Source organism: Cheilinus undulatus, linkage group 17, assembly GCF_018320785.1.
Source record: "Cheilinus undulatus linkage group 17, ASM1832078v1, whole genome shotgun sequence".
Lineage (NCBI taxonomy): Eukaryota > Metazoa > Chordata > Actinopteri > Labriformes > Labridae > Cheilinus > Cheilinus undulatus.
Window position 1 is genome coordinate 9,199,313 of NC_054881.1, and position 19,290 is coordinate 9,218,602.

The following is a 19,290-nucleotide window of genomic DNA, read 5'->3' on the forward strand; positions in this document are numbered from 1 at the left end:
TGTTGGCTGATCACAGCTGGGCGTATGGCTATCGTGTCCTGCATGAACTAACACTGAGCTTCATTATTTGAAATAACAGCTGACTCCAGTTTGACTAGCATGCATCTATAATTGTGATATCTGTGATCACTGCACAATAAATATTAAGAGTAATATGCAAAATAACCTGAAATGATTGTTTTTGTCTTATTTTTTTGTGATAGCTATTAATACGACTTCATTCCAGTCCATACTTTGTACTTTGTAATTGCTGCCCAAAGAGCATGCAATGTGCATTTACAGAAATAACCTCAAAATAAGTCTGCAGGTCAGGATGTAAAGAAAGCCTTTCAGGATTGAGACATCTCTGTAACTCTCTCTTATGCTCTCTGTCTGTAACAGACACTAATGTTTAAATGCACATTTTGTTGAGATGGTAAAGGGACTTAAACAATATGTGCTGACTGATGAATAAAACAGGTGGCATGAGTAGAGGCTGCAATGGACAATGGCCATGTTACTTTGGTTTGATTAATCGACCTATTAATCAACCAAAATCATGGAAATTTTTCTTTTAGAAAGATTATTTTTGGGGCATTTTGCCTTTATTTGATAGGCCAGCCAATGAAAGGAAATATGGGGAGCGAGTGGGAGAAGACATTAGGGCTGAATGATTTTGGAAAATAATCTAATTGCTATTTTTTTCCCATTTAATGCAATTGCAATTTGATATGCAATTATTCCTTAACTTTCTTTTATTCCCAAACAAGGTTTGAACAATTCTTAAGAAGAGTCTGATTCTGATGATTTTGACTTGTATTGCAGATTTGATATGAATTATTGCATTACAGGGTGTTTGTCATTCTTATATTCAATAAGAAAAACGCATAAAACTGAAGAAGGTAGGATTTTTTTGTACACTATTCTAAAAAATGGCACCTGAATGATTGCATGATATGTCATGAATAACATCTCTGTTGCAAAAAAAGTTTAAAACTGGTATTTTGACACAAATTTCGGGTCAAAGAAAGGAAATATGGAAATATTTGAGATTTTGAAAATTGCAGCAGGCGATATTGCAATTTAATCTAATTAATGGGCATGTTTGGTGCATGTCTTCTAGGGCTGGGCAATTAATTACCAGCCCTAGAAGACATGCACCAAACATGAGCTGAGACTGGGAATCGTTCCCACACTTCGTGCGTTGAACACTATAACCTAAGTATGTGAGGCCTGTTCTATCAACTGTGCTCTACAGTTTACAATTTACTATGGAATTCAGCAGACGCTTTTATCCAAAGCGACTTACATCAGGGACAGGTGTTCCTCACATTGAGGACCTTGCCCAAGGGTCTATACTGGATACTTGTGCTCTGACTGGGATTTGAACCCCCAATCTCCTATACCACAGTCAGCATTGTTAACCACTGATGCTCTACTGGCACCTAGCCCTAATAATTTTGAATCGGGCATCATTAAAGATGGGATCCTAACAGACATGTGCTTTGCATTATGGAGTGAGATGGTCCTTTGAAAGCAGAAACCGTAATTATTCTACTTTCTTAAAAGCCACAAGACTCCATTCACAAATACTGTAATTTTAAATTGCAGAACAAGGATTTCATTTGTCTAACGCTACCCCAGTTCATTAGTTTATTTTTGATATTGTGATAGACACACTGTGTTGGATCAAAACAAACTACTTAAAGCACCAAAAGCATGGGTTGATAAACAGTTGCTGCTTTTACCCGTGGAGTCTGGTGGCTTTGAACAAAATGATAAAACAGCTTTTTCTTGAAAAATTATTAGAAAGTCTTTGGCTCAACAAGGAAATTCTGTCTTGGCGAAGATAGTTTCACTAATGTTGTTAGTTAAAATTAAAATCAGAGCCTGTCTATGGTGGCCAAATCAACACTTTAAAGAGACATGAGTTTTATTTGACTGCAGGGATTTATGTTTGCAGCCTGTTTTGCTGCTTTTGCTGTCAAGAGGAACCACACTTGAAAGCTACAGGTCATTTTAAACCCAAAATATGTTAAAATAAGGCGCAGGTTTCTAATACCTGGATTGCCCTTTAAAGGCCAGATGGGTGGTGTCTCCTTTTATCGTGAGTAATGTCGTTAATTCCAGCAGTAATGACCAGAACGATGATTGAGAACTGTGGAGCACTGCTGCAGGTCGATACTCACTGCATTAGGAGGCATGGTGCTGATTACTAATTAAGCTCTGAGGATTGTACCTAAAATGTTTTATTACCCCTGACCTCGACCTTAAACCAGCTCTTAAGTTGATTTATAAATATAGTTCATGAAGTCTGCCATCGTTTCTCATAACTGCTTTGATTCCTTTTTATTATGCTGAAATGTGTGGCCTTATGGGAAGAAATCAGCTGTGGTAATTGTTCAAATAAGAATAGCTTTTGTGAATGAGCAGAGGTGCAACCTTTGGCCTCTGGTTAAATTTGTCAGAAAGCAGCACAAATGTTGTGTCAGGCTTTCCTGTGATGAAAGAAGAAGTGTAGAAGCCAAAACAGAAGATGAAAGGGAAAAATTCAATGGCAATTTCTGAAAGGAACAAAAAAAAAATCATAACTTTCTCTGCCTGTAACAACATGGCATGAAGTCTGCTGCGGGAAAACTTTCTATACCAACTCTTTTTCCACCCCTTGAAAAAATAAACTCAAATTTCCCGCAGAAGAGCGCAGACTAGACTCTCCCCGTTGTTTCCTTTATCATTGCTTGTTTTATTCCTTTTTTTAGCTGCAGTCTTTTGTCTTCTTTTCCAGGTAAAAACAAGCAGGCCGTCCTGTCACATAAAAGTTTGAGAACACAGCTGGTTTCACAGATTGTTTTCCCCATGTGCTGCTGTAATTTTCCTCCCCAGCTGTTTGACTTGATTGCTGTTTGATGTAATTGTCCTTTGCAGCTTAAGAAGCTGGTGTATGTGTACCTGGTGAGGTACGCAGAGGAGCAGCAGGACCTGGCTTTGCTTTCTATCAGCACTTTCCAGCGTGCCCTCAAGGTAAAACTTATTTTATAACCTTATTTTAAAATGTTTTAGTACAGATATTTGTCTTGCTTTGTATTGACTGGTGAGATTCTTCGTATGTCTTTTGATATTTATACAACTGGTGTTGTTGTAGTGCCTATACCACTTGTGTAAAGTTGCTTATAATCGCTATATGGCAGCTATTACATGTTTTGTATATTTTAGTTTAGTTTAGTTTGAGTGAATACGAAGTGTACGGAGTCCCTAAGAGGACATGGACATACAACAGTTTAAAATGCAGATGGAAATTATGTGAGCACCAGAAATGTAACTAATCAATCTGTTTTTGTAAAGCACCATTTCAAAACAAATTTTATCTCGAATCACTTTACTGAAAAAGCAGATCAAGACCATGCATTTTATTATGTTAGTTAAGTCCTCCCAACCCAATAAGACTCAACATTAATCCTGTGGTTTTCTACCTTTTTGCTTAAGGCACACCTAACATCAAGCCAAAATCTCAAGGCACACCATCTCCATACAAATAGCATCTTTGAAACACGTTACAGTAATTGGAGTTGTTGTATAGTTTAAGTAATAATGCATGGTTGTACAAATATTTACAGCAAACCTACATTTTCCTTAAGGCACAATAGTGAAGTAAAGATAAACTTACTGTAACAGGAAGAAACCTTGTGCAGAACCAGACTGATTTTGGCCTTCTGCTGAAGCTGTGTGCCCAAGAAAATATCACAAGGTCGCTAGAACGTATTGCATTTGTGCCCAAAAGTTCCTGCAACTTTATCTCATAAGAGCTTAATGGTCTTTTGCCATCCCTGAAGCCAGATTTCTCATAAGAGTTTCATGTCTGCATGCAATACTTCCTCATGCAAAAAAACATTCTCATCTGCACACCAAACATATTTTTAGGGGCTTCTCTTAAATACAAAAATGTGTCATGATTCACTATAAGCTTTTTCTATAAGCTCACTATAAGCTTTTTCTGTCCCTTTTTACCATTTTTCTGCAGTAAAAGCCCTGACTTGACGAGAGAGTTCATTACATTTGAAAAGGCATCTAATACCAATATAATAGGGATGCATACTATTGGATTCTTGCTGATAATATGCTGATATTTCCAAACTCATTTCACTTTATTGTAAAAAAACACCAAGTGTTTCCAGTGCAAATAGAGACTGAACCAAGCAAAGCTGAGGAGGGAGAAAATTAACAGTCTGGGCCTCCCTGAATTTGTGGCACCCTGGGGAACCATCAATACCTGATGACACAGCTGTGCGTTGTGCCAATTTTATGATAAGTACTGCTGATATTTATGGCTGATATTTTGGCTGTTAATGTTGTCAGAAATGGTCATACAGATGCCAGAATCATGACAGTAACATTGTACATCCCGCCATGGTACTGCATCTTATCTGGGCCTAACTCGGCAGATTATGTCCACACTTTCTCAGATTATCTGATGAATCAGCTACACTAAGCTTCCTCCTTCTCAGGTGTGCATTGCAGGGTGTGCAGGTAGAATTCAGAAATATGAATGTTATGGCCATCTCATTACTACTCTCTTCCACTGGGCTTGAGATCAGTGGACTCTGTTAAAAAAGAAATTTAAGACCTGCTTGTTTAGACTGACCTTGAAAGGTGCTATATAAATAAGCTTATTATCATTTTATGTATAGAAAGTATGAACTTTGTCCTGCATTTGTTGGAAACATCTCTCTGCATAATTACAGAAGATGTTACCTTTTTTCTGTATCTCTGCAACAGGACCCAAACCAGTTTATCAGGGCCAGCGCTCTGAGGGTTTTGTCCAGTATCCGGGTCCCTATAATCGTCCCCATCATGATGCTGGCCATCAAGGAGGCCGCAGCAGACCTGTCCCCGTATGTGAGGAAGACATCAGCTCATGCTATCCAGAAGCTCTACAGGTACATCTCTTTACAAAAGTTAAATAATGTGAGTGGTTTTGACAAATAGCAGAACTGCCAAGCTGATCACGGGTCAGGACTACACATGACACATGATAGCTTTAAAGTCTCACGGCTTCATTCCTGAGCAGTGAAGTGATCAGTTAAGGTAAGCGAATGTTTATATAACAGGTTTTTCCCTGCTGTTGTCTTCCTCATATTGACTGAGTCTTTCTAAGACTGGCATGGTTCAGGGAAATGAGCAAAATTAGGCTTAAATAGAGCAGTTGAACTTTTCATTTCATGGCTGATATGAGGTGGTACTTCTCTAAACACTATGCCTGAAAATCTACCACATTAAAATGCTGTGCATTTGGCTTGTTTTGCACCATTTCATTTGAGTACATTTTATTTAAGTGCTCTTGCAAATGCAGCCAATTGGGGCATTATTTTCTCAATAGAATTGGTTAGAATGACCGAAAATGGTAAATAACTCCCTAAAAAGCCCATCACAATTATAAGGGGGAAATTTTTTATACCACCACAACTTTAATACTTGCAAATATTTAGCTCTGTTGTTAGTTAGTAAGCCAGATAATATCGTATCACTGCAACTTTTAATGCCACTCTTTTAGAAATTTTGCAGAGAAGGTTTAAAAGTGTAAATATTTTAATGAAATACTGCTGATCAAATGATTGATTTGTTGATGAGAGTAACTGGGATGCCACTCCTTTCTGCAGACAACCTGCCAGTGCAATTGAAAGTGCCCCACCTTGAAGGTCATTTAAGACTTTACCTGGTAGTTAAATGTAGTACAAGGGGTCTTAAATGTATTCCTCTAGCAGAGTATGGCTGTCACAGTGGCAGAGTATCAAACATCAGCACAATACCAGTATAAACAAAACCATATTGATACAATGAAAAGCAAAATAGAAGTCTTAGCAGCCAATATTTGTTTGTTTCTTGTTTTTGATTATAAAAATTTTCAATCAGAGTCTTGAACACTGTTTGAATTTAGCCAAAAATATTAGCAAAGTTTGGTACTAAAAAGTTGCCAGTGTATTTGTGCAATTTCGGGTCAGATCATCTGCCCTTTGCCTGTACAAAATGCATGTAAACATAAGTTTTGCATCATTATGATTTGCACGAAGGAGAAATGAAACACTCTTGTTTGTATGCAGGGAGCCTGGGGTTAAAAATGACTCAAAATCTATATTTTTCAAAGTGTGTATGATACTGTTGATCATTAAAATAACGGAACTTGTATCATTTTAAGAATCGTGATAGCTCTGAACACTTTGACATCCTTTCTATTGAGTAAACAAATAAGTTCACATGGGCTACAGTGCTAGAGCTGACCTGACTGACCTGAGTCGCTGTATTCTGCACTCTGAGCACACAGTGGAGACATAATTTAATTTGTACGTCTATCAAGTTTTCATGTGATGTGAATAATTACCACGGTGTCTCTCTCTGTCCTCAGCTTGGATCCGGACCAGAAAGAGCAGCTGATCGAAGTGATAGAGAAGCTACTGAAAGACAAAAGCACAGTAAGTACACCCTGAATGGTTCTACAGTACATTTGACACATGCAGAAACATACAGACCACTGGAGGGCGCCCCAGTCAAGCAATTGTCCCCTCAGCCCTCCATCCCACAGCTCATTCAGCAATGCCACGGTTTGTTAACACCCACTTAAACCCGCACATCTTCAGATGCTCCTTGTTAAGTGTCCATTTGGAAGGAATTTTCGCACTGATGCTAGTGTCAGCTTAATTTTCTCAAAGGCCAACTTCTTCTCTTTTTTTCCCTTAAAATGGACCGTAAATGAGTTGGGCTCTAAAACTCTGTGTTTAGAGCAGTCACAGACACAATGCAGGCGGTTCATTAGAAGTCAGCAGGCAGCCCATTAATTTGAAGAGGTCACAGTGAATACTAAAGGGCCTTAAATGCCAATTTCAAATATTTAGACGTTGGCCACAGAATGCAGAGTGTGTTATATTTGTATGTGCAGTTTGTTGTCATTATGTATTCATAGCGTAAACCTTTTTGTTATACAAACAAAACAAAGCGGCTCAGGCCAAGGGGGGGATGGAAAGCCCAGTACCAGATGCATAGCATATTTAGCCCCAGACGCTAACGAAGACAGATGACTTCTACCCCGTTGGAGCTCACATTGTGAGGCTGGGGACGGAGAGAGAGGGCACCATCATCACACAGACACACAAGCACTATCAGTGGCTGATGAATGGTGGGAAGCCCAAACACAGCGGACACTTAAATAGCTATCAAGCCGTGCATTTTTATAATGCTAGAACGACACTGTGTAGCATTTAGAAGTCCCACAACAACGGTCGGTCTTCTTGCTGTTTTATCACCATCTCTTTTTGCTGTGAGTGGGGAGATGAGAGGTTGGCCTGGAGTTGTTTAAGTGCTTTTAGAATCTCTCAGTGTGTTACTGAATGTGAACGTGCTTTTATGTGAATGGGGACTACACAATTTTATACATAGCAGTCAATTTACTAGTCACAAGGAGTGCTGCAAGGCCCATTATAGTTGATTACCAGTCTGAGAAAATAACCCATGGTTAGATCATGAGTTTTATTTCAGCTTGGGATTTGTATTTGTAGCAGAAAGTTGTGTAGAGAGGACATTTTGAATGAAAAGGGCATAAGTCCATATTGACAATTTGAGGCAATTATTCCCAGTGTCTTGATTTAGGATTCACATGAATGCAAATAAATGCACTCTATGATCCTAACTTTCAGAAGTATGATTTAAATCAGCGCTGCACTGCTACACCATTATGGTCTGAAACCATGACTCTGAGGGAGGAGGCAGCTTTAAAGTTCTTATTCTCTCAAATTCACCATTTAACACTTTTACACAATAAGAAATATGCAGGAGTGCATGTACAAATTGACTTACTGAGGTCCAGTGTTCCCTGATTAATATGATAGCATTAACATTTTTCAGAAGTTTTATCATTTTTACTTTTCTTAACGAAGTGTACTATACTTCATGTTCAGATAAAAAAAAGTTTTTTTGAAAATAAAATAAAAAACTTCTGGTAGATTGAAATTCACAACCAAAAAAAGAGCTAGCAACAGATAAGCAACAGGTGCCCTTATTAAGCCAGTAAAAATTACAAAGTAAAAACATAAGGAAGAACAATTTATTTAGCATATCTCTTAGCTCAATTGTTAACCTTAACTGGGTAACATAAATCTCCTGAAAGTGTAAATGCTGTCATTTCTGTCAAGGATCATTGGACTTCAATGAATCATTTTGTACATGCACTCCTGCATATGTCCAGATTTACGGCAGTGTTAAAACACTGTTTTTGTGCATTGAAGCTGAAGCTTGTTAGAGTATAATTAAAGTTCCCAGTCAGGACAAGTACTGCAGTTTTACAGCCTCTTACTATTTTTGTTCTTCCTTTGTTATTTTATTTTTGCAACAAAACACCAAGTCAGATGCATTAACTGGGAAAACATACCTGTCAATAAACTTGATTCTCATTCTGAAATAGCTAAACAGAGGGGTAAAAAGGAAAATATTTGATGTTTCAAGGTGTAGATTGCTTTTGATTTGTCCACCGAGCTGTCTGCGAGTTTTTTAAAGTGAAGTGAGACATTGAAAATAGTATTATTGTCCTTACTTAACATCGCTGTGAAAACAAGATGATGCTATAGTGAGAAGTATTCAGTTGCTGATTCTTTACTATAACTACTGTGGGCTTAATGTACAAAAAATAGGTTAGTTAATGTGATGAAACACATTTAATATGTTCAGTTTTATCCTTGTTTAGTCATTAAGATATTAACACTTAGAACCATAATTTTTACTATTTTTTATTAATGATAACTGAGCATTATCAAGCTCACTGCTAAGCCATATGACTTATCCAACATGCACTACACAAGCAGCCCTATTGATATCACTCAACTGAAGTCAGTTCATGTAAGTTTTACCCCTAGAAAAATAGAACATGGGACTACACCTGGGTGTTTTTGCAGGATAAATAATTTGTCTTTATGAGGTGTTCAGCCAACTTGAATACAAACCCATTTGAACCTACAGTATAATGACGTCTATCTATTAGTCAAATTTTTAGGGGCACAGAGCTTAGATACAAGCTAACAAAAGTAAGGTACATTGCATTTTCATACTCCCCCACTTTGCTTTTAATGACCCGGTTTAACTTCACTCATCTAGCCAAATCCTAATGTCACTACGCTGCTGGAAGAAGGAAACATTTGGTTATTGTTCCCCTGTCTCGTTGTCTCAGCCGCTCGTGACATTTACCTTTACAGATGGGCCTGTTTGGTTAAATGGCTGTGACATACAGAAGGATGGGGAAGGGGGGTGGGGGGGTGTTTAGGGGTGGCGGGGTGTTATAGGCAAGATGCTTTAAAGAGAAAATGGGAAGGCCTGATGACAGAGACAACATAGGAGTTTGTGCAGCTGTTTTACCGTGATGGATCTATTATCCAGCCATTACAAGATAAATGATCGATCCCTCCCATCCTCCCTCCCCCTGCACCTTCTGCAAAATTGAAATGAGAACGGAGAGGAGGGGCAGGAGGAGGAGGAGGAGGAGGGTACTATGATTAGGGGCTAGGTGAGATGCCCATTAATTTAAGAGAAAAAGGAGGGAGGAGGAAAGAGTAGCGAGTGAAAGGGAGGATAGGCCGACCCCACACCGGGCCATCAATCAAAAAGGCGCACGTTGTCTCTGGCGTGATGACCCAGCACTCTCTGCCTCTCTGGCACCCTAATTAGAATTCATAGCAAAATAGATGCAAGGAAACGGTTTGGGCCCTTCATAATTTTATAGGAAATTTATTGTTATTAGAAGAACCATTTGCTTAGTGTGATTTTTCCATTACCAGCTTGTCACGCAGGGTAGATAATATGGTCGAGGAGGGGGAGGAGGGCTATGAACTCCATAGATTGGGGTGTCAGTTTTGTTGATGGTGCATGTAGTTTACCTTGGAGCGTGTGTCTAATGGGGGAAGTGGGTGGAGAATGCACAAAGCCTTGCAAAAAGGATCCAGGAGTTCAGAAAAGACGCTGCCTGTAATAGCCTTGGAGATGGGAGAGGACGACAGGGAGGGCGCCTGGGGAAAGCAGTGTAAAAATACACACTAGTGCACGCTGGAAGTGTCTGTTCTAATTGACTTCCTTGAGCAGGTTTATCTACAGTGTAATATGTTTGCAGAAATAACTGAAACTACCTGCTGTGCATCTGCTGCATGACTCAGAAGTGATGATTTTTTATATTTGGTGCATCATTACTTTGACTAGTTTTTTCTGGCACTCTTGTGCAAGTTTGATGGCTGAGAAACCAATCTCCTAAAGACAGGCTGATAGGCTGAAAGCTGTGCTGGTACCAATGCGCCTTGTTCGCATTGATTTGGCTTGCTTCATCAGGAAAGTGTGGCTGAAATCAGTAAATAATGGCCTTAGAACTGTTGCATTTCAACATTAAAAATCATCACCTCAATTTTTCCCATCAAATCTGACATTCACATTTTGCTTCAGGCTGTAAAAATGCTTAAAGTTTTGGCCTTGAATATATTTAGTCAATATGCAGAGTCTACAGTCCTTGCAGTCACCTCACCCCTTTACATTTGCTACGTAATGTCCCACATTCTCTCTCTTACCAACATTTTCTGTCACTCTAAACTGTCCTAATAAAGGCATAAAACCACCTGAAAAATATATCAAAAAGCATGTCAGCTTCAAGATTATCTGTCTGAACAAAATATATAAGCATCATAAACCTGTATGGACTATGGAGTTGGTCAGTTTCCTGGAGAGGTGCCAAGTTAGGCTATTTGTGCATGTGTATTTTTAGTTTTATCCCATGTATGTTTAGCATAACTGATAAGACCAGTACATTTGAATTTTCTAGGGTTGTTCTGATACAGTATCGGACATACGTCTGATACTGCTTAAAATGGTATCGGCAAGTACGCGCGGTTATGCACTGATCTAATACTGTTTAGTTTAGCTTTATATTTTGCTTTGTTTAGCCATGCTAACTGTTAGCACTATAAACCGGAAATTAGGGGTGCACCAACTGCAATTATCTGGCTGATCACTGATCTTTAAAAAGCCTGATCTGCCAATTCCAGTGTTGGCCGATACCGATTTTTTTTTTTTTTTTATAACTGACAGCATACACCTTTAATGTTCCAGTCTTATTTTATTGAATAACATTGAACTATACACGTGAAACAATACAAACTTGTTTTAACTGCACATGAGGTAGTTCTCTCAAATATAAATGAAAAGTTTAAAGCATTGCTGTCCAAACTACTAAATTATATCAGTTCCTTTAGTCTTTGATTTTTCACATTTTAGTAGGTAGAGGCATATGAAACCGATCTTATCCACCGATCTTATTTACAAGGATCGGCCGATTGCCGATCTCCTAAAATTAAGGAAATTGGTGCCGATACCGATTTTGGCTGATCAATCAGTGCACCCCTACCGGAAATCATTTCTTCTTTGCTGCAGGAAAGCACGTCATGCACGGGCTACCGTTTTAGAGCAGCGAAGAACCAAAGGACCCTCTGCAGCAGCAGAGAATGGTGACTGCGTGACAGTTTTTCCTCTGAATGTGTTTGTTAAAATGTCTTCCAAAATTGTCTATAACTTATTTATTTTAATGCCATTGCTATTGTTTCCTATGTGTCTGGACGTTTCTTATGTGAACCTTTTTTTTTCGTTCCTCTGGTGTGAGGAATTGTTTGTGTGGAACTGCTGGCTGTGAAGCAAATTGCCCCATGGGGATAATACAGATATCCTTGATCCTTCTTTTTCCTCACCCTTTTTTATCTTTGCCTTCTTCTTTTGCGTTCTTCTTTCTTGTCTTCACACCTGTCTCACCTTCATCATTTATTGTGATCTTCATATTCTTCAGCTTTGTCTTTTTCGTCTGTCATTGTCTTCTCCTTTTCCTTTCTCTTCCTTGTCTTCTTCGTCTTTATCCTCTTTGTTATCTTCTTCATCATCATCTTTTCACTTCATCTTTGTCTTCTTTGTTTTTTTTTCCTCTTCTTTACCTTTCTCCTCCTTCTTTGCCTTTTTGTTAACGTCTTTGTCAATTTAAGTTCAATTCAATTGACTTTATTGGCATGGAAAACATCAGTTTCATTGCCAAAGCAATGTACAAATTTACGATAATATTAATGACAGAAAAAAGTATTATGGTTGGTATCAAAAATCTGGGTTTAACTTTTAAATTCATCGTTTGAAAATAGTAGAAAATCTTGACTTTTTTTTAAATATGCCGAAAGTCCATTTCATGGTAGCTTGTAGTGATTGAGGTTCAACATCTGCACACTGTTGACCTTCACCCTGCAGATGTGGAAGCTTCTAATCATTGTTGATGCTGGTAAATTGTTTTGTTTGCTGGTGAAAAGTGTAAAGAACTTGTCTCTGATGTCCTTATATAAAGGACAGGTGGTTAAAAGTGCAGCTCTGCTTCCACCTCTGGTTGGCTGCAGTGGGTGCACGTAGTCTGTCTTCTTTAAAGATCCAGCTTTGTCTCTCTCCTCTCTCGATGGTGAGGTTGTGCTTTTTGGCTTTTCCTTGTCCTTTTCTTATCTTCATATTCTTTAGCTTCCTTTTCGCCCTTGTCTTTTCTTCTCTTTGCCTATGTCTTCACTTTCTTCTTTTTTTCCTCATCGTTTTCTTCTTCATCTTTGTCTTCTTCACAAAGGCAGTCCTTGTCCTTACACTACTTCAGCTCACTAGCTGCCTCTCTGCTTGAATATACAGGGAATTTCTTTGTGGCTCACTCAGTAAATCTGACTTCATAGAGTCAGCATGACAACATAAAATGTGCTTATTTGACCCTGAGGTAATCTGTTCATCAGTGTTGGTGTGTTCATGTCAGAAAAGCTAACTGTCATTTGGGTTTAAAGTCAGGATTTCTCTCTGAATGTACAGCCAGCAGCCATTCACACACATAAACCCACACATACGCGCACATGTTCTCACACACAATCAATGCAGGCTCATGACAATGCTGATGGGTAAATGCACCGGGCTCCCACAGGGCCACCAGGGGCCAGAAGGCTTTAATTGGGAAGACCAGATTCTGCTCCCCTTCTCTTCTTCGTCTTCACCCTCGCCTGCCCGTGATAATGCTGTTTGCATATTAATACACCGCCATGTCACTCACTCACTCGCTCAGTCAGTCACAGAGCCAGCAGGCAGTTGGGTAGTGGGAGGGAGGGGGGCATGCAACAGCCAAATGGGTTTTTTCCTTCCACCAATAAAACACGGTTGATTATTGGCTCTCTCAGCTGCGGCTGCCTCCTTCTTGTCCTCTTTTCTCCGTAAATTGAACCTAAAATGAGTTTTGTACCTGAGGAAAAAAATAATTTACAGCTGAAACACTCCCAATGATTGATTTCTATCACAGGGTTGTTTAGAATTAGTCAGTTAAAAGTTAAAACTCAAACATTTTCCTTCCAATTAACAAACTTACTACTTAAAGATTGCTCTGTGCATTTAGTAATCAAAATGTAAATTGGCATTATGTTTTTTTTAAGTGCAATTATAGTATGTTTTTGACCAGGGTCATCGCTGATAGCTGGTGTTTTATTTCCCCAGAGTCTGTATATTATGACTTTTCTTTAAGAGTTATAGTATTCATTCAGTTTGTGGAACAAATCAGCTTCTCTTAACAAGTTCAGTTAAGTTAAATGTTAATGCTGCAGACAAATGGAGAAACCAGCTTTTCCCTCATGAGTTGGTTTTGTCTGTGTGCTTCCCTGCATATTTATCCTCTTCATCTCTTCTTTTTGTAGCTTGTGGCCGGCAGTGTGGTGATGGCTTTTGAAGAAGTGTGTCCAGACCGCATCGACCTGATCCATAAGAACTACAGGAAGCTGTGTAACCTGTTGGTGGATGTGGAGGAGTGGGGACAGGTGGTCATCATCTCCATGCTGACACGCTATGCCAGAACGCAGTTTACAAGTCCCTGGAAGGATGTAAGTCAATTGTTAGCCCGAGGACTAAATAAGAGGAATAGGATCCCAAGAACCATAATGTCCAATCTCCATAACCCTGCCTTAAGCAGATCTCGCAATGTTAAAATGACTACTGCATCAGGTGAAATATTGTAAAGACACCTGAACTACATGCTAAAATGCTCTGCACTAGTGTATGATTGTGCAGATTTGGATCAAAGAAAGAGACCTACCTAAACCAACCATTAGTGGGCTTATCCTTAAAGGAATATTTCAGTATTTTTGAAGTTGAGTTGTATGAGGTATGTAGCAGTAGTGGTGGCATTAGCCTCCAGATATTATTAACATGCTCTTGCATTGCAACATAGTGACAAAAACACACAGGAATTCCGGATATTAAAAAAAAAAAACTTTTAAAGGTTTTTGGTATTCCATACATTTTTTTCAACATTGTTTTGTGGCCCATTTTTACCAGAAACTCACTAATTTCCAGGAAGAACTGTACCCAACTGTATAAACGTCCTGCCGGGTACAACCAGCGTGTCCTTAAATGAGCAATGCTCACTGAAATCGTTGGAGGCAGATGCCGCTACTACTGCTAGGTACCTCATATGACCCAACTTCAAAAACACTGAAATATCCCTTTAAATATAAAGGTATCTCTCAGGGGAACACTTATCTTCTTGTAATTTGAGGATGATAAACTTTACAGCTAATATAAGCACATCATGATCAAACAAGTATATATTTTTATCAGCTTACACGGTGTCTGATATGCATGATATTCAGAAAAGAGACATGTGAGTACATTATAAACAGAAGCTGTATCTGCAGAGTGCCATTGGCTTTAATATAAACAATACTTGACAGTATTTAAGTGTGTTGTATTTTGTTGATTGTGTTTTAGGGTGTCATGTTTGATGAGAATAACGAGAAAGCGTTTTATGAGTCCGACTCCGAGGAGAAGAAAGAAGAGACAGAAGCCAAGCCGTACGTCATGGATCCAGATCACAGACTGCTGCTCAGGAACACCAAACCTCTGCTGCAGAGCAGGAACACTGCTGTGAGTGAGCTAGACGACTAAACACTGACAGAAGTTAGATCTCCAACTAAAGTACACATAATTTTTTATTTCAAGATCTACCTTTTAAACTACATTTCAAGGAACTGAAAACTTCCTCTTTTTGACACTATCTTCAATATCCATCACCTCTTGGAGGCAAAATCTCTTATAGGGCCTAGACTACAGCTTTTACTCATCTATGAGGACTTCTAAAACTCCAGCGATATAAAAGAAGGTGTAGTCGTAATTTATTAATCCCGAGGGGAAATTCTTTGTTTTTTACTCTGTTTTCAATCATGCTAGACACACATAACATGAAGTCTAGAGTACAGTATATGACACACTTTAAACATCCATCTTTTTCATCCCAAAAGTTGCCTGTGTCCTATATACTGATGTGACCAATTGCCATTATAAGTCCTGAGACAGTCATAACCACACATGTATGTGGCCACTGTCACTCACTGCACCCAAAACTAATCCAGTTCATTGTGTACTGCAAGTGGTTGCTTTCCTGCTAAAGATGGGCTGGACATAACATCACAATCCAGGCCATCTGAGGTTGGGGCCACTTTTAATTGCTTTTCTCCTTTGTTAGTTAATAATCCTGCATTTTAGAAAAAAACATGGGAGTGTACTGTTAAGTAAATCAACCTTGTAGATTGCCGTATTGACAGAAAAGGCCACCCAGTTAAAGAAGAGTGGCAGGTAAAGAAGGCTAGAGCAGCTTACAACAACTACTACTACGGGCTGAACGCTAAACTATTGTATTGCTAGTAGATGTGCAAACTCCATAAAAACAGACGGTACTAAAATAGTGCTTTCAGACAGGCAGGGTTCTGGTTTTGATTCTGTTCTGGAGTCTCAGAACCTTATTGCTTATGGCGAACCAGCCTCTGTTCATACCAGTTTAAGCAGAACCAAAGTGGGGTGACATGATGAACATGTATCACCACATCCAGCTCCACTTTGGCCCAAGTCTTTCCTGCTGTCCCGCTATTCCTTCAGTTTCTTGAGTTAATTGATTATTTGGTCTGGTGTCGCTATCTCTTCTGCAAGTTCGGTAATAGTATCTTTCTTTTCCTTGTTCTACTCTCCAGCTTCACCTGGAATTCTGTCGATGCCCAGATCACTACCACACATTTTGTCTCCCCAGCAGACCAATTTTCTTCATTTTCTGTTTGTCCTTACAACCTAGAATGTGATGTGCCTGCTTATGATGTCATGGCTCCCAAGAAAGAACCAACTGTTTTTGGTTCCAGCTGAGAACCAACTTTTCAAGTTCAGAACCAGTTTGAACGTGACAGCAGGTTCAAAATTAGGTTCAGGAACTGGAACTAGCATGGAGCCCTGCTGGTCTGAAAGGCCTAAAAGAGAGGCACAGCTCCACAGAAATGTAGTTGACTTTGCAGAAAGAAATGGAAATTGTCCTGCAGAACAGCAGTTTTCAACATTTTCCCTTTTGGGAGACTAAAAAAAAAATAGCATTCAGCTCATATATGAAGTGACTTATGCTTATTCCAGAATTACTGGTATGTCAGGGGACAAAAAAAATTTATACACTGGTCGAAACTTGGGCTTGAACCAGTGACCCTCCTCCTCCCAACCTTTATCCCATGGATGCACAAGCATTAAAGAGTGCTGGTTCTAGGCTTCAGACTTTGTAAATGGTTGAGGTTATAAATTGCTGAGAGTGCTCGACCAATCAGAAATTCTTAGTATTACAAGCCACATCACATGAGGAATCTTTTGGGGTTGAATATTGTCTGATGTAGCCCTTGGTCCCTGTGGTTAAAGACCACAGAGTTATTGTAAAAGTTGTAGGCCCTGGGGAAGGTTGCTTATGTGAAAACATGGATATAGCTTTATTTAAGAGTTTAAGGCTCCTGAATGTAGCTGCTGCCCGTTTCTCACTGCTGTCGGACAGATAAAAGTAGCACATAAACACAATCTCCTTCAAGCACACTAATTAAAACACTATCCAGCTGTAATCTATTTCAGTATCAACTTTCTAACACAAAGCAACATGCAAAGCTTACCACAAAAAACAAAGAACCTATCAAAACATGCTGACAAACCTGCAGTGGTTCACCCCCCCTAAGGTTGAGGAAAGAAAAAAGATGGTGAGTGCAGATCTCCATCACCCAGGAGCCTCAAGGTCTCTGTCGCTGAGTAGCAGCAGGAGGAAAAATGCTCCCAAATGAAAGTGTTGATTAAAATGTGACATGCTGTGTCTTTACTTGCGACAAAACACTGACATCCTCCATCTTCATAGACGCCTGAACCCGTTCATCCTGCCTGCAACGACGGACACACGTCCGCATACTATTTAAAGCCCTGCTGAAAAATCTCTCATGGTGTTGTGTCATGAGTGCTTTTGTAGAGGCTGTGGAAATGATTAAGATGTTAACTTAAGTGCTATTATAACAAAAATTCAAAGCATTTTAAAGTTCCTCTTTGCTTTTAGCGGTGTTAAAATCCATTTAGTTGAGAAATAAAATACAAAGTTTTCAGCAAATACTGGCGGTTGGAAATTCAGACAAACAAAACGAGTGAAAAGCAAGAAAAATAAATAAAATGCTCTATGATTCATATATGTTTAAATCCATGTAATGTATGTTTGGTTTAGGTGGTGATGTCAGTTGCTCAGCTCTATTGGCACTTGGCACCCAAGCATGAGGTCAGCATCGTCACAAAGTCACTGGTTCGTCTGCTGAGAAGTCACAGGTAAAACAGTACAGTATATTCACCATTTCTTTGTTTGCTTCCTCCTGAGTCTGCTGCAACTAATGACTTGGAATTTATCTGTGCGTCCGTGTTATCGCCTGATATGTTCTTTCCTTTTTGCACAGAGAGGTGCAGTACATTGTGCTGCAGAATATTGCCACCATGTCCATTCAGAGGAAGGTAAAGTCTGCATGCAAACAAAACAAAACAATGATAATGTCACACTATTTGCTCTAACTAATAACATGACCTGTCTCCACACAGGGAATGTTTGAACCCTTTATGAAGAGCTTTTACGTGAGATCTACAGATGCCACACACATCAAAACACTTAAGGTAACTACCAGATTATTAGAGTGGTATTCACATATTGTAATATTAATGTTTTTAAATAAAACTGCAAGACTTTAAGCTTGGGGATCGGGGTTCAGAAATAATTTAACATCCTTGTGATTTTGTAGTATTAATTTTCAAGTGTGGGAAAGATATGCAGGAGAGTTTCAGGCTGGTGAATGTGTAGAAAGGATATTTGTTAGTAACCTTGAAAGACTGGTTCCTGGTCAGATTATGACCAGACCAGTCAGCATCATTTGAGGAGAAAAAGATGGTAACTACAGCCTTGGTTTAGTTGCACTGCAAGCCTGTAAAAAAAGGCAGCCAGTTAAGACATTAGAATGGATACAGCTATTGCAGCAAAATTGTTAGAACTGGCTAACTTTTTTTTTATTAAAAGAAGAGCAAACAATGGCAATAAAAGCTTGTCTTGTTTTGCTCCTCTTCTGGTCAACTTCTGCTGCTTCTAGAGTTTAATTTACCAACTGGCTCCACTGAGAGTGAGCAATGATAATAGCTGCCTGTTGAACTTGAATTATGTGGTTTCTTTCACCTTTTGCATCCAATGTTTTCTTGCTCTCATTGGCCTGAAATGAATGTGACAGACAGAAGGTCTATGGGGTGTATCCCAGGTGTATATGACGTATATCCCATGTCATTGTGTGCATAGCTGAAGTAGAAAATTGCATTAAACCAGATGCACAAATCATTTTTTACTTTGCAAAAGCCACACAGAGTGGATTTAAAGTGTATTAGATAAGTAATTAAAGGAAATCAAACAATGCAACAAGTCAACTGAGGGCCCATGGATCCCACAAGTTTTAGGATAGTGATTTAGTTAGTAGTGAAGAGGACTTTTTCATTGTGGAAACAAGCTTAAAGGTTGAAAACCTGCAAAATATTGTCCAAATGTCCTTGCAAATCTCTTCCATTGCTTAAAGCAATTAGATATTTTTCCTAACAGTACCATCACAGGTTTATAAATGGATATACACCGCACAAACAAAGACTCTAACACAGTGTTACTAAACCCTGCTCAACCGAAGAGCCAAATTGTTGAAAAATATTGTACCTTTGCAAGAGCCGCAATCTAAGTGGTAAAAGTCCCAAAAATAGTTAAAGTGGCAATAAGAGAAAATAAAAGTAGCAAAAGCAGTGAAAAAGTGGTTAAAAAAAGTGCCAAAATGAGTGAGAAGGGTCAGATTAGGCCTTCAAAGGAAAAAAATGGGTGAAAAGGGGCAAAAATATGGAGGAAAAAGTGGTAAAAAGGGCAGAAGGTGG

At 39.0% G+C, this 19,290-nt stretch overlaps 1 protein-coding gene across 2 annotated transcripts in view; it reads left to right on the plus strand.

Moving 5' to 3' along the window:
* Window positions 1-19,290, plus strand: part of ap3b1a (adaptor related protein complex 3 subunit beta 1a) — a 91,485-nt gene that overhangs the window by 17,977 nt on the left and 54,218 nt on the right. For both annotated transcript variants that reach the window (XM_041810989.1, XM_041810988.1), the window contains exons 4-11: window positions 2,905-3,000; window positions 4,753-4,913; window positions 6,377-6,443; window positions 13,725-13,907; window positions 14,794-14,949; window positions 17,579-17,676; window positions 17,802-17,856; window positions 17,941-18,012. In XM_041810989.1, the coding sequence (XP_041666923.1) occupies window positions 2,905-3,000; window positions 4,753-4,913; window positions 6,377-6,443; window positions 13,725-13,907; window positions 14,794-14,949; window positions 17,579-17,676; window positions 17,802-17,856; window positions 17,941-18,012 (888 nt within the window). The remainder of the gene's footprint in view (window positions 1-2,904; window positions 3,001-4,752; window positions 4,914-6,376; window positions 6,444-13,724; window positions 13,908-14,793; window positions 14,950-17,578; window positions 17,677-17,801; window positions 17,857-17,940; window positions 18,013-19,290) is intronic.